The 13,757-nt window shown below is 36.8% G+C and overlaps 1 protein-coding gene across 1 annotated transcript in view; it reads left to right on the forward strand.

Annotated features, from left to right (window-relative positions):
• Positions 1 to 13,757, forward strand: part of FA2H (fatty acid 2-hydroxylase) — a 123,354-nt gene that overhangs the window by 103,154 nt on the left and 6,443 nt on the right. The window contains exons 5-6 of the mRNA XM_053695246.1: positions 395 to 567; positions 4,017 to 4,269. Coding sequence (XP_053551221.1) covers positions 395 to 567; positions 4,017 to 4,269 — 426 coding nt within the window. The remainder of the gene's footprint in view (positions 1 to 394; positions 568 to 4,016; positions 4,270 to 13,757) is intronic.

Here is a 13,757-nt window from a genome sequence, read left to right on the forward strand (position 1 = left end):
TATACAAAAATATTCCCAAAGGAGCAGTAACCCTTAATTTTTAAACTGTGCAGCTGGTAAAACAAGTCATTGTTAACAGAGTAAGGTGAAACCAATTGTATAGTACATTGTCCCTTTAAACCTGCTGACATTTTAGGAAGTCATATCAGTTAGAGTAATCTTCCTAAAAGTCTGACACATGTAATGAAAGAAAGATTATATATTTCACTACAACCAATTATAAAGAGGCGGCTTTGTTCACTTCACCTGAGATATACAGAATATACTAACTATGATTAATATTCTATAAGAAGCATGATATAGGTGCAGAGAGTAGATCCTATAGGTAGAACAAGTTGTGAATCCTGTCAAGCTCATACTTATCTGTTGTGTTGGCTTTTTACCATTTTCACAGATTATTCAGTTCCTGTTCCTGTGTTTTGCTTCTTTCCTCTATTTCTGGTGGGAGTTTTGATTTGGACACTTATGGAATATGGAATTCACAGATACGTCTTTCACATGAACCCCCCTGCCAGCAACTATTTCCTCATTACCCTGCATTTTATGCTACACGGACAGCACCACAAGGTCAGCAGTGTGTGGGGGGTCCCAGACAACAGCCAAATACCCAGCCCTAAACAGTTAAATATAATTCCATACAAGGTATACTGTATATTTACTCAGATTGAGATATAGAGCCACAAGTAAATATAGTGAACTGTTAAAAAAACACACAACATAGTCCAGTCACTTCTACATTCCCTTAGTGTATTTGTTTTTGCCACTTTTATATGTTTACCATATTATTTTATTTATTTTATTATTTTTGTATATTAGTATTTTGCAAGTGCCCTCCTATTGTCACTTTAATAACGACTTCTTGCTTCTCCAGCATACACAGCATTCACATAGACAACATTTTTTGCACTTATTGATCATAAAAAAAAACCTCCTGCCTAACTTATTTTCAGAGACTGCTATTTAGAGATTATAATACTGATGAATTAAAAGGACATTAAACACTAAGGCCCAGATTACAAGTGGAGCGCTATTTAATGCTCCCACTAAAGCGTTAACTGCTCTAGTAGTAAGCTTCTTGCATGCGCCGGGTTGCGCTCGTATTATGAGTTGAAAGTAAACTATTTTCGGTTGCGTGCTAACACGATAAGCACAAAAAAACTAAATTAGAATATTGCTTGTGCATTCATAGAAGTGAATGGAACAAACACCCTACTTGCGCATAAACACAATCGCATAGTCTTAAGTGCGCTAACCTGACATAAAGATATGAATATTTCACATTCCAATGTTCTTCACATACCAAATGATGTTCTATTTATTCATAAATGCATATTTCTACATATATCTGATGTTATTTTGTTACAATATATATATGTTACAGTTAAAGTGCAGAATCAGTTAATGTGCACATTACCTAGCTAATCTGCAGATTAACTGATTTGCTCAGTTAAAGTGCAGAATCTGCACTTTACCTAGGTAATGTGCACATTAACTGCTTCCGTGTAGTTAAAGTTGGAAAAGTTTGTTTCTATCATGTAAACTGTTTATTGAAAAAGAAGCCGAAGAATGTTCCAATTTCGGCCGAGGGCAGATATGCTCCAGAGTGCTCTGTTCTAATCAGAGCCTCGGGCGCCGCAACTGCCTCTGGGAACCTTACCATGGGTCCCAGCCCGCACGTCTTGAAATTCTCTGTCTGGGAAATTATCTATCAAATCTATCTATGTAATTCAAAGTGTCACCAATTTTTAGACTGCACAAATACGTAAGCAATTGCAAATTAATTTCCTATATCAAATCTAAAAACTGCAATAAAACAATTTGTGACTGCAAATTAATTTCCTAGATCTAATATTTTAAACCGTTTGATTGTTTGTATTATATTTTTTTAATTGTTATAGTTGAGTTTAACAAAATAAATAAAGAACATGATGTTAAATAATAACATTATGTTAATTTCATTAATTGTTATAGTTGAGTTTAACAAAATAAATAAAGAACATGATGTTAAATAATAACGTTATGTTAATTTCATTATTGTTATTGTTGAGTTTAACAAAATAAATAAAGAACAGAATGCTCCGATTTCGGCCGAGGGCAGATAAGCTCCAGAGTGCTCTGTTCTAATCAGAGCCTTGGGCACCGCAACTGCCTCTGGGAACCTTACCATGGGTCTCAGCCCGCACGTCTTTAAATTCTCTGTCTGGGAAATTATCTATCTATCGAATCTATCTATTTATTAAAGATTCGATAGATAGATAGATAATTTCCCAGACAGAGAATTTCAAGACGTGCGGTCTGGGACCCATGGTAAGGTTCCCAGGGGCAGTTGCGGCACCCGAGTCTCTGATTAGAACAGAGCACTCTGGAGCGTATCTGCCCTCGGCCGAAATCGGAACATTCTGTTCTTTATTTATTTTGTTAAACTCAAATATTATTTAACATCATGTTCTTTATTTATTTCGTTAAACTCAACTATAACAATTAAAAAAATATAATACAAACAATCAAACGGTTTAAAATATTAGATCTAGGAAAGGAATTTGCAGTCACAAATTGTGTCTGGAGCGTATCTGCCCTCGGCCGAAATCAGAACATTCTGTTCTTTCTTTATTTATTTATTACATTCTTCGGCTTTTTTTTTTTTTTTGCACTTTAACTAGTGCCTAGTAGGTAATGTGCAGATTATTTAGGTAACAATTTTTCTGCACTTTAACTGATCACTCTAGTTAATCTGCAGATTAGCTAGGCAATGTGCACATTAACTGATTTCTGCACTTTAACTGTAACATATATATATATATATTCTATACCTAATATATACACATACATAATTATATAAAGGTATCGATATATGCAGATATATATAGGAATATCTATTTATAAATACATAGAACATATTCTGCTGTGTGCAGAACATTAGAATGTGAAATGTTTACAGTAAATACATAGTATAACCCTTTATTTAATATGATTATTGCATAAATATGTTTTTTCATGTTTTCATCTACTTAACTGTAAAGGGCTCCAATGCATTTCTATATAAGTCTTATGTGTGTACATATGTATTTATGTGTTTATATGTGTATATATGTCTGTAAATACATATGTACATATTTACACATATATCTATATACACAATGTACATTTTGTTTAAATGTTTTAACAATGCATAGATAAAAGATGATAAACAGACGTTATCTAAGACAAGTAGGATGTGAATAAGGATAAGAATTATAAAAATTGCTTAATTTGTTAAGGGCCTAGGTTGGGCCCTGTAAGAACCTTATAATAATGCAGTCCCGAAAAAAAAAAGAAAAAAAAAGGGGGGTATAAACTGGTACTCTGTCTCCTCTCCCCAGCCCCCTTCCACCTCCACCAAAATTCAGTTCCAGTGAAGTGGTTTAATTTAAATAATTTGATTTATTTGGTTCTTATATTCTGGTCCCATAAAAGTTATAAACTTTCTGCAAAAGCCAGCCCGCTATCCAAATATCACGACAGCGTTAACTACTTTTAACCATAGAATTCAATGGAGAGCGCAGAAGAAAAAACTAACACCTATCGCTTGCGCGCCAACCCGACAGTAGTTATTCAAATTCGTTTACTTTCACTTATAATACACATGGTATTTCCGTTGCGTACAAAAAGCTGATTAAAAACCCGATATTGCAGTTAGTGCGCCACTTATTGTCCATAAAGCAACGGGTGCTACCATCTTGTAATTTAGGTTTACATCTATGCAAAAGCCAACCAGGGACGTTACAAATGATTCACTACAGTGTGCAACCAACAACCATGTGGGATATAGCAGTGTTAAGCCTTGAGTCTACGCTTATCTTCTAATAGGAATGGCAAAGTCCACAGTTTTCAGGATTAAATTACAGGAAAAGGGTGCAAAATAAATAATAATAGTAATTTGTATATAATCATTTTAGTGCATATAATTTAACATTAATAATTATCTCAAAATGTTTTATGTCCCTATAACACATTGTAACTAATATTCCTGCTCTCAGTCTCCATTTGACAGCTCCCGTCTGGTGTTCCCTCCGGTACCAGCATCCTTTGTGATAGTGCCCCTGTACATCCTAATGCAACTGTTGCTTCCAACACCAGTAGGATTGTCCGTCTTTGTCGGAGGACTCTTTGGATATGTAGCGTACGATATGACTCATTATTACCTGCACTATGGGTCTCCAAATGAAGGTTCTTATCTAGCATGGCTCAAGTCGTACCATGTCCGGCATCATTTTCAGCATCAGAAATCAGGTACAGAGACAGTCCACATATCATACGTTATGCTATTTTCTTTCCTGTTTATCTATTTCCATCCTTTGTCTGTGATCTGGATATTTTAGTCAATTTATGCTGCCATTTTCTTTTGTATTCATCTAAAAGGATGCTATCAGTATTTGTCTTCCAAATGTCTTTCTACTTTACTCCACATATTAGTAACCAAATGAACATATCAGATACACATATAGATAAACATTTGCTGCATTGCTGGCTAATCTTTTGGAACTCAGTTAATAATGTTCAACATTTTTTGTGCTGCAAAATGGTTTCAATAGATATTTAACCAAATGAATAATTCTTAACAGAAATGAAGCAGAAATGTCTGTTCTGATGCAAGACAGATCTTGTGTAGTTGAAACTTAATAGTTATAATGTGTGTATGGTGAGGTGGAAATGGCACATACAGTAAATAATAATGCGCCATCAAAGTAACAGTCATTTATCACAGTGGTTCCCATTTAATTTTGTGTGTAACATCCTATCATCCTATCCAATTATATATAATCCCATGGCATAACATTTTAAGACTACATCAGTATACCAAGGCATGTTGGCTAAAAAGCCACTGCTGCTGATATCATATATACCAGTAGATAGCTGGGATTTAATGTAAAATATGAGGAAACTAGCAGATTACTTATTTTACTTTTTCGACTGTTTGTCCAAGAGAGAAGAGCCTTTCAATAAAAGGACTTCATGAACCTATCGCTATCAGGTCATTGCTTTGGCAATGAAAGGTATTCAAAATATTTTAAAAGGGGTAAACAAAATTAGGAGAATTAATACATATGGCTAACAGTTGCAATGTCTGACAATTACTTAATTAGATAAGCAATTTTAGAAGACTCTATGGGGCTGATTTATCAAGTGTCTGGCAGACATGATCCGCTGTAGCGATCATGTCCGCCAGACATCGATAAATGCCAACAGCATACGCAGTCTGTATTTATCATTGCACAAGCAGTTCTGGTGAACTGCTTGTGCAATGCCGCCCCCTGCAGATTTGCGGCCGCTAGCAGGGGGTGTCAGTCAACCCAATCATATGAGATCAGCGGATTGATGTCCGCCGCCTCAGAGGTGGCGGACGAGTTAAGGAACAACGGATTTAAGACCGGGTATATGGCCCCATTCGGGCCGTGATAAATCGGCCCCTATAAGATTAAATTTAGGTAGGGGAGTGACTAAAAATAACCTCAAGAAATTAGCAGTGCAATTACATCTCATTATCTATTATGTAATTAAATGAAGCCATTCTTTTTAATTAAAACTACATTAGAAAGTTTAATACACTTTAGAGCCTCACCGGTTAATCAATCTTTAATAGTACACTACAAATGTGCACAGGCACACACTTTCTTCTGCTTTTGATTCATCAATATTATGGTTTCATTTTTAATTTTAATCATAGATGTTACAATAATGTGCTCGTGTTTTCCAAGGAACTCTTTATATTTATCAACAAATACGTGCAGAATTAAAACTCTCTATGTTGTTAATGGTTGCAGGGATTACAGCAATAAAAACTAATGTTCTGGAAATGGGCCTGCTGCCAAACACATGTTACATGTTTCTAGTTTCTATGGCAACGTGTTGGTTCACCTTGGTCACTCTATGTTTTTTATCTTCTAAATTGTGTGTCTGGTAACGACACTAAAATACCTGGGGTGAGAGAGAGAAAAAAATTGGTTTTAATGTCCCTTTAACCTCTCCGTCACTTACAATGTGGCAAATTTAAATCATCCCGCTCAAATCAGAAGCCTAAATGCAAGGGTTGGGATCTAGTTAGGGGTTCAGTAGTAATGTATAGGGGTACATATCCCACACTAAAAGGAACACAATCTACTAAAATAGGAGCGTTGCAGAAAATTATAGTAAGCCACAACTGCCTAGCTGAGATGGAATTTATATACAAGGATTACCTTCAGCAGATGGATAACAGATATACACAAGTAAACAAATCTAGCTATATCAACTACATTACCGAAGTTTAATCTAAGAACTGAAATAAACAAATTGCCAATATACTAAAGTACAGGTTAGGGGGTAGATTTATTAAAAGTCGAGTGGACATGGTTCGCTGTGGCATGATTCACTGTAGCATGATTGGCTGTGGCATGATTGGCTGTGGCATGATTGGCTGTGGTAAGTCATGTCCGCTCGACCTTGCTAAATGCCGACATCATACCCATTCGGCATTTAACATTGTATAAGCATTTCTGTTGAAATACTTGTTCAATTCCGTCCCCTGCTCACTAGCGGGCAATCGGCCACTAGCAGAGGCTGTCAATCATCTCAATTGGATCGGGATGATTTCAATCCGTCACCTAAAAGGTGGCGGACAAGATAAAGAGCACCGGTTTTATGACCTCTGCTTCTTAACTTCCGTTTCAGGAGGGCCTAAAACAATGGGGATTCGAAGCAACATCCGCTGCTTAATAAATGGAACCCATCCTGTCAACAGTGGTGCATTACACAGGGATGTTTGTCACATAGTAACTTGATACCACATATAATAAAGGCACCACTATCACAACATAGTTATAAGCAGAAATAGATAAGCACTGAATTAAATACTAGTTATTAAAATAAGACACAAAAGTAAAAACATTAAGGAAACCTGTACTTGCATCTAACATTCAAATAAAACTAAATCGTGAAAATATATTCAGCGCCTGGTATCATCGGGCTGGACAAAGGAGGAGCAGTCTAATTAGGTATTTAAAAAAATCTAAGACTTAAAGAGTCTTCGTATGTCTAACAGATAATTTGCCTCATGTTAAAGGGATTTAATGTTTCCTTCACGATTCAGAAAGAGCATGCAATTTGAAGCAACTTTATAATGTACTTCTATTATCTAAATTGCTTAATTTTTTTGGTATCCTTTGTTGAAAAGGTGGGCATGTGGAGCTGCAATGCATTACTCTCAGTAGTGCAATACTGCTTATTCAACAAAGAATAACAATAGAATTAATCAAATTTGATAATGGAAGTAAATTGGAAAGTTATTAAAAATTGCATGCTTTGTCTAAATCATGAAATATTTTTTTTTCATGTCCCTTTAGGTTATTCAATGCTATAAGGTAGAATATTCAAAAGCTGTGGATCTTCAGAAAATGGCTCAATATGTGGCATAGCAGATACCTAGTACCATACACACTGAGATGTGGCAGGTCTGTAACAGTTTGTTAACCCACTCCACTACTTGAGAAGCAGGAGACTTTGTGAGCCCTCAAATAGTGACTGAGAAACCAGACAAACCTGTGACTTCATACCTGTGCTTGAGGTCCATCTATGTAGTGCCGGGCAAAATGTTTACTAAGCATCTGAACTCCAAGTACTGTACATCATAAACAGCGGCGTAACTAGAAACCACAGGGCCCAGGTGCAAGAATCTAAGAAGGGCCCCCCCCCCAAAAAAAAAAAGTTAATTTGATACATATCTTTTTTTTTTTTTTTTTTTTTTTTTTTTTACATTTAACAGAAAAAAAAAATGTGAATCAGGTTACATGTCTGCAAAAGGAGGGACCCTGTGCCCACAGTCTGTGAGATGGTCTGTCCCCCTATTACTGTATATAGTGACACTGTTTAACCCACCAGTACTGTATATAGTGAGTCAGTGACACAGTCTATAATCTGCCGGTGAGATAAATGGCAGGCAACGTTTTTTATTGCGACCTCTGCACCCCCTGTAGTTTCGTCCCTGATCATAAAATATCCAATGTCGAAGCAGGCAGAAAATACATCAAACAAAGTGTATGTATTTCAGAGTCTACATCTCTCACCCACATATTACTAAGCACAATTTGCCTGTTTCCATCAAACCTAGCAGATAGGTGGATATATTGGGGTATCAGATTCTCTAGGAGCTAGGACAACAATACCATCCTTTGATAATGCCCATTCCATGGTGAATTCGCCCCTGCTAGTCATTTCAGTCTCTGGGGCACAAGTGATGAGTTAATACCAGGTGACATGGAGGAGCATTCCCTAAAAGATTTGTAGTCCATTCTGCCATTTCTCTCTTGTATGTAGGCTAATTCTACCATCGGGATCACAGTGCAACACTTCTGCAGTTGCTCAGTTGTGTCACCCGTATAATTGTTTTATACCACATTGATTGATCTGCAATTTAAAAGTTGATGAATTTTATATTTTACTCCTGTTTTTGTATACATTCCTTAAGTGTATTCATATTCCTACATGCTTGAAATTGTCCACATTTGTAAAATCCCACAGTACTAGTTAACCAAGTTTGGTTCTTTGATCTCTTGAATGAACTCCTAACAAGAAGATCCTTAAGGAATTTATACATCCAAAAACAGGAGAAAAATATAAATTCATACATTTTTGAATTGCAGATCAATCAATGTGGTATATATAGCTATGTGCAAATGCCCCTAAATGCATGAGGTTCAAACAAGAGAACTATGTGTTTGGGTTCTAGGACATTTGGGGGATATAAAATGGAAACATCTTGTATCTGTGGCTGAACATATGAATAGCATGCATATGGATGATAAATATAATTTGTGTTTTTTTTTACTATTGATCAAATAAAATTAACATGCAGAAGAGGAAGCCTTAATCAAATACTTGTCCAAAGAAAATGTCAATGGATTTATAGATTGAAGAGCCAAACCCCAGATAGTTCAAATGAGGCTATTTCTTTTAAGTGCTTCCTTTTAAAGATAAAACACTGAATAACTATTGATAAAATATGGCAAAAGGAGTAATCTATTAATACACTGAAAGAGTTATATATATTGAAATTATGTGAATGATGTGTTTTCATATGATTGTTATTGAATATAAAGAATGTTCTGCTTCTGGCTGTGATTGAATGAATATTGCTCTTAAATTGTATTTTTTTAGTAAGAAGTGTTAAATCATAACCAGAGTTATTAATGTTTTATTATGAATAAACAATCATTAATATGATATTTGTCAAAACTCTCGATTATCTATATGTAAACGAACAAATGTGAATACTTTACTGTAAAACATGTTAGTGCTGAGAGCCTGTATAATAACAAAAACATCATATTCTTTTCTCTGATTGGATTACAATAGTGTATATGTATTTACTTCTGTATTATTGCCTTGATGTAATTTATTTTAACCCCTTAGTGACCAGAGCACTTTTCCATTTTCTGTCCGTTTGGGACCAAGGCTATTTTTACATTTTTGCGGTGTTTGTGTTTAGCTGTAATTTTCTTCTTACTCATTTACTGTACCCACACATATTATATACCGTTTTTCTCGCCATTAAATGGACTTTCTAAAGATACCATTATTTTCATCATATCTTATAATTTACTATAAAAAAAATGATAAAATATGAGGAAAAATGGAAAAAACACACTTTTTCTAACTTTGACCCCCAAAATCTGTTACATATCTAAAACCACCAAAAAACACCCATGCTAAATAGTTTCTAAATTTTGTCCTGAGTTTAGAAATACCCAATGTTTACATGTTCTTTGCTTTTTTTGCAAGTTATAGGGCCATAAATACAAGTAGCACTTTGCTATTTCCAAACCATTTTTTTCCAAAATTAGCGCTAGTTACATTAGAACACTGATATCTTTCAGGAATACCTGAATATCCCTTGACATTTATATATTTTTTTTTAGTAGACATCCCAAAGTATTGATCTAGGCCAATTTTGGTATATTTCATGCCACCATTTCACCGCCAAATGCGATCAAATACAAAAAATTGTTCACTTTTTCACAAATATTTTCACAAACTTTAGGTTTCTCACTGAAATTATTTACAAACAACTTGTGCAATTATGGCATAAATGGTTGTAAATTCTTCTCTGGGATCCCCTTTGTTCAGAAATAGCACACATATATGGCTTTGGCGTTGCTTTTTGGTAATTAGAAGGCCGCTAAATGCCACTGCGCACCACAAGTGTATCATGCCCAGCAGTTAAGGGGTTAATTAGGGAGCTTTTAGGGAGCTTGTAGGGTTAATTTTAGCTTTAGTGTAGTGTAGTAGACAACCCCAAGTATTGATCTAGGCACATTTTGGTATATTTCATGCCACCATTTCACCGCCAAATGCGATCAAATTAAAAAAAACGTAAAATTTTTCACAATTTTAGGTTTCTCACTGAAATCATTTACAAACAGCTTGTGCAATTATGGCACAAATGGTTGTAAATGCTTGTCTGGGATCCCCTTTGTTCAGAAATAGCAGACATATATGACTTTGGCGTTGCTTTCTGGTAATTAGAAGGCCACTAAATCCTGTTGCGCCTCACACGTGTATTATGGCTAGCAGTGAAAGGGTTAATTAGGGAGTTTGTAGTGAGCTTGCAGGGTTAATTTTAGCTTTAGTGTAGAGATCAGCCTCCCATCTGACACATCCCACCCCCTGATCCCTCCCAAACAGCTCCCTTCCCTCCCCCACCCCACAATTGTCCCCGCCATCTTAAGTACTGGCAGAAAGTCTGCCAGTACTAAAATAAAAGGGTTTTAAAAAAAAACCTGTGTAGGATCCCCCCCTTAGCCCCCAACCTCCCTGATCCCCCCCAAAACCGCTCTCTAACCCTCCCCTCTGCCTTATTGGGGGCCATCTTGGGTACTGGCAGCTGTCTGCCAGTACCCAGTTTACAATAAAAAGTGTTTTTTTTTCTCTTTGTTTTTTTTTTTTCTGTAGTGTAGCTTGAAAACAGGCCCCCACCCACAGACAAACCCCCACCACTTTGCTGATTATTTAATTTTTCGATTATTTAATCTTTTTTATTTGCAGATTTTCTGCAGTGTAGCGGTTCCCACCCGCTCCCTCCCCGTGCACGCGCCCGCCCCCACCCTCCCGTGCACGCGCGCGCGCCCGTGCGCGCCCCCAGCCACCCCCGCCCACGATCCCGCCCCCCTTCACTTCCACAGGGCCATCGATGGCCACCACCCGCCTCCCGGTCCGGCTCCCACCCACCAACGCAGGTAGCCACCGATCTCCGGTGCAGAGAGGGCCACAGAGTGGCTCTCTCTGCACCGGATTACTTAAAAAGGTTATTGCAGGATGCCTCCATATCGAGGCATCACTGTAATAACCGGAAAGCAGCTGGAAGCGAGCAGGATCGCTTCCAGCTGCTTTCCACACTGAGGACGTGCAGGGTACGTTCTCAGGCATTAACTGCCTTTTTTCTGAGGACGTACCCTGCACGTCCTCAGTCGTTAAGGGGTTAAATAAAGTTAGCTATCTTCGAACACATAACAAAGAAATAGGCATTGAAATTAGGAATGCTTTTGAAAGAGTTACCATGGAAACCTAGTTGCTATTTACATCATGTGACTAAACGTGCTGGTGCTTACCTATAAAATAAACCCTACGCTAGCTACAATATAACTAATAGTTACATTGTATCTATCTTAACGTTTTTATTTTACAGGCAAGTTTGTATTTATTTTAACTAGGTACAATAGTTATTAAATAGTTATTAACTATTTAACAACTACCTAGCTAAACTAAATACAAAAGTACCTGTAAAATAAAACCTAACCTAAGTTACAATAACATCTAACCTAACCCTACAATTAAATAAATTAACTAAATTAAAAACAATTAAATAAATTAAATTAGCTAAAGTACAAAAACAAACAAACACTAAGGCCTAGATTTAGAGTTCGGAGGTAGCCGTCAAAACCAGCGTTAGAGGCTCCTAACGCTGGTTTTGGCCGCCCGCTGGTATTTGGAGTCATTGATTAAAGGGTCTAACGCTCACTTTACAGCCGCGACTTTTCCATACCGCAGATCCCCCTACGCCATTTGCGTAGCCTATCTTTTCAATGGGATCTTTCTAACGCCGGTATTTAGAGTCGTTTCTGCAGTGAGCGTTAGAGCTCTAACGACAAGATTCCAGCCGCCTGAAAATAGCAGGAGTTAAGAGCTTTCTGGCTAACGCCGGTTTATAAAGCTCTTAACTACTGTACCCTAAAGTACACTAACACCCATAAACTACCTATGTACCCCTAAACCGAGCTCCCCCCACATCGCCGCCACTCGATTAAAAATTTTAACCCCTAATCTGCCGACCGCCACCTACGTTATACTTATGTACCCCTAATCTGCTGCCCCTAACCCCGCCGACCCCTATATTACATTTATTAACCCCTAATCTGCCCCCCACAACATCGCCGCCAGCTACTTAAAATAATTAACCCCTAATCTTCCGACCGCAAAGCGCCGCCACCTACGTTATCCCTATGTACCCCTAATCTGCTGCCCCTAACCTCGCCGACCCCTATATTACATTTATTAACCCCTAATCTGCCCCCCTCAACGTCGCCGACACCTGCCTACACTTATTAACCCCTAATCTGCCGAGCGGACCGCACCGCTACTATAATAAAGTTATTAACCCCTAACCCGCCTCACTAACCCTATCATAAATAGTATTAACCCCTAATCTGCCCTCCCTAACATCGCCGACACCTAACTTCAATTATTAACCCCTAATCTTCCGATCGGAGCTCACCGCTATTCTAATAAATGGATTAACCCCTAAAGCTAAGTCTAACCCTAACACTAACACCCCCCTAACTTAAATATAATTTTAATCTAACAAAATAAATTAACTCTTATTAAATAAATTATTCCTATTTAAAGCTAAATACTTACCTGTAAAATAAATCCTAATATAGCTACAATATAAATTATAATTACATTGTAGCTATTTTAGGATTAATATTTATTTTACAGGCAACTTTGTAATTATTTTAACTAGGTACAATAGCTATTAAATAGTTAAGAACTATTTAATAGTTACCTAGTTAAAATAATAACAAATTTACCTGTAAAATAAATCCTAACCTAAGATATAATTAAACCTAACACTACCCTATCAATAAAATAATTAAATAAACTACCTACAATTACCTACAATTAACCTAACACTACACTATCAATAAATTAAATAAACACAATTGCTACAAATAAATACAATTAAATAAACTAGCTAAAGTACAAAAAATAAAAAAGAACTAAGTTACAGAAAATAAAAAAATATTTACAAACATAAGAAAAATATTACAACAATTTTAAACTAATTACACCTACTCTAAGCCCCCTAATAAAATAACAAAGACCCCCAAAATAAAAAATTCCCTACCCTATTCTAAATTTAAAAAGTTACAAGCTCTTTTACCTTACCAGCCCTGAACAGGGCCCTTTGCGGGGCATGCCCCAAGGATTTCAGCTCTTTTGCCTGTAAAAGAAAACATACAATACCCCCCCCCAACATTACAATCCACCACCCACATACCCCTAATCTAACCCAAACCACCCTTAAATAAACCTAACACTAAGCCCCTGAAGATCTTCCTACCTTGTCTTCACCATACCAGGTTCACCGATCCGTCCTGGCTCCGATATCTTCATCCAACCCAAGCGGGGGCTAGACATCCACTGAAGAAGTCCAGAAGAGGGTCCAAAGTCTTCCTCCTATCCGGCAA

This window comes from Bombina bombina, chromosome 1 (assembly GCF_027579735.1).
Source record: "Bombina bombina isolate aBomBom1 chromosome 1, aBomBom1.pri, whole genome shotgun sequence".
In the NCBI taxonomy this organism is placed as follows: domain Eukaryota; kingdom Metazoa; phylum Chordata; class Amphibia; order Anura; family Bombinatoridae; genus Bombina; species Bombina bombina.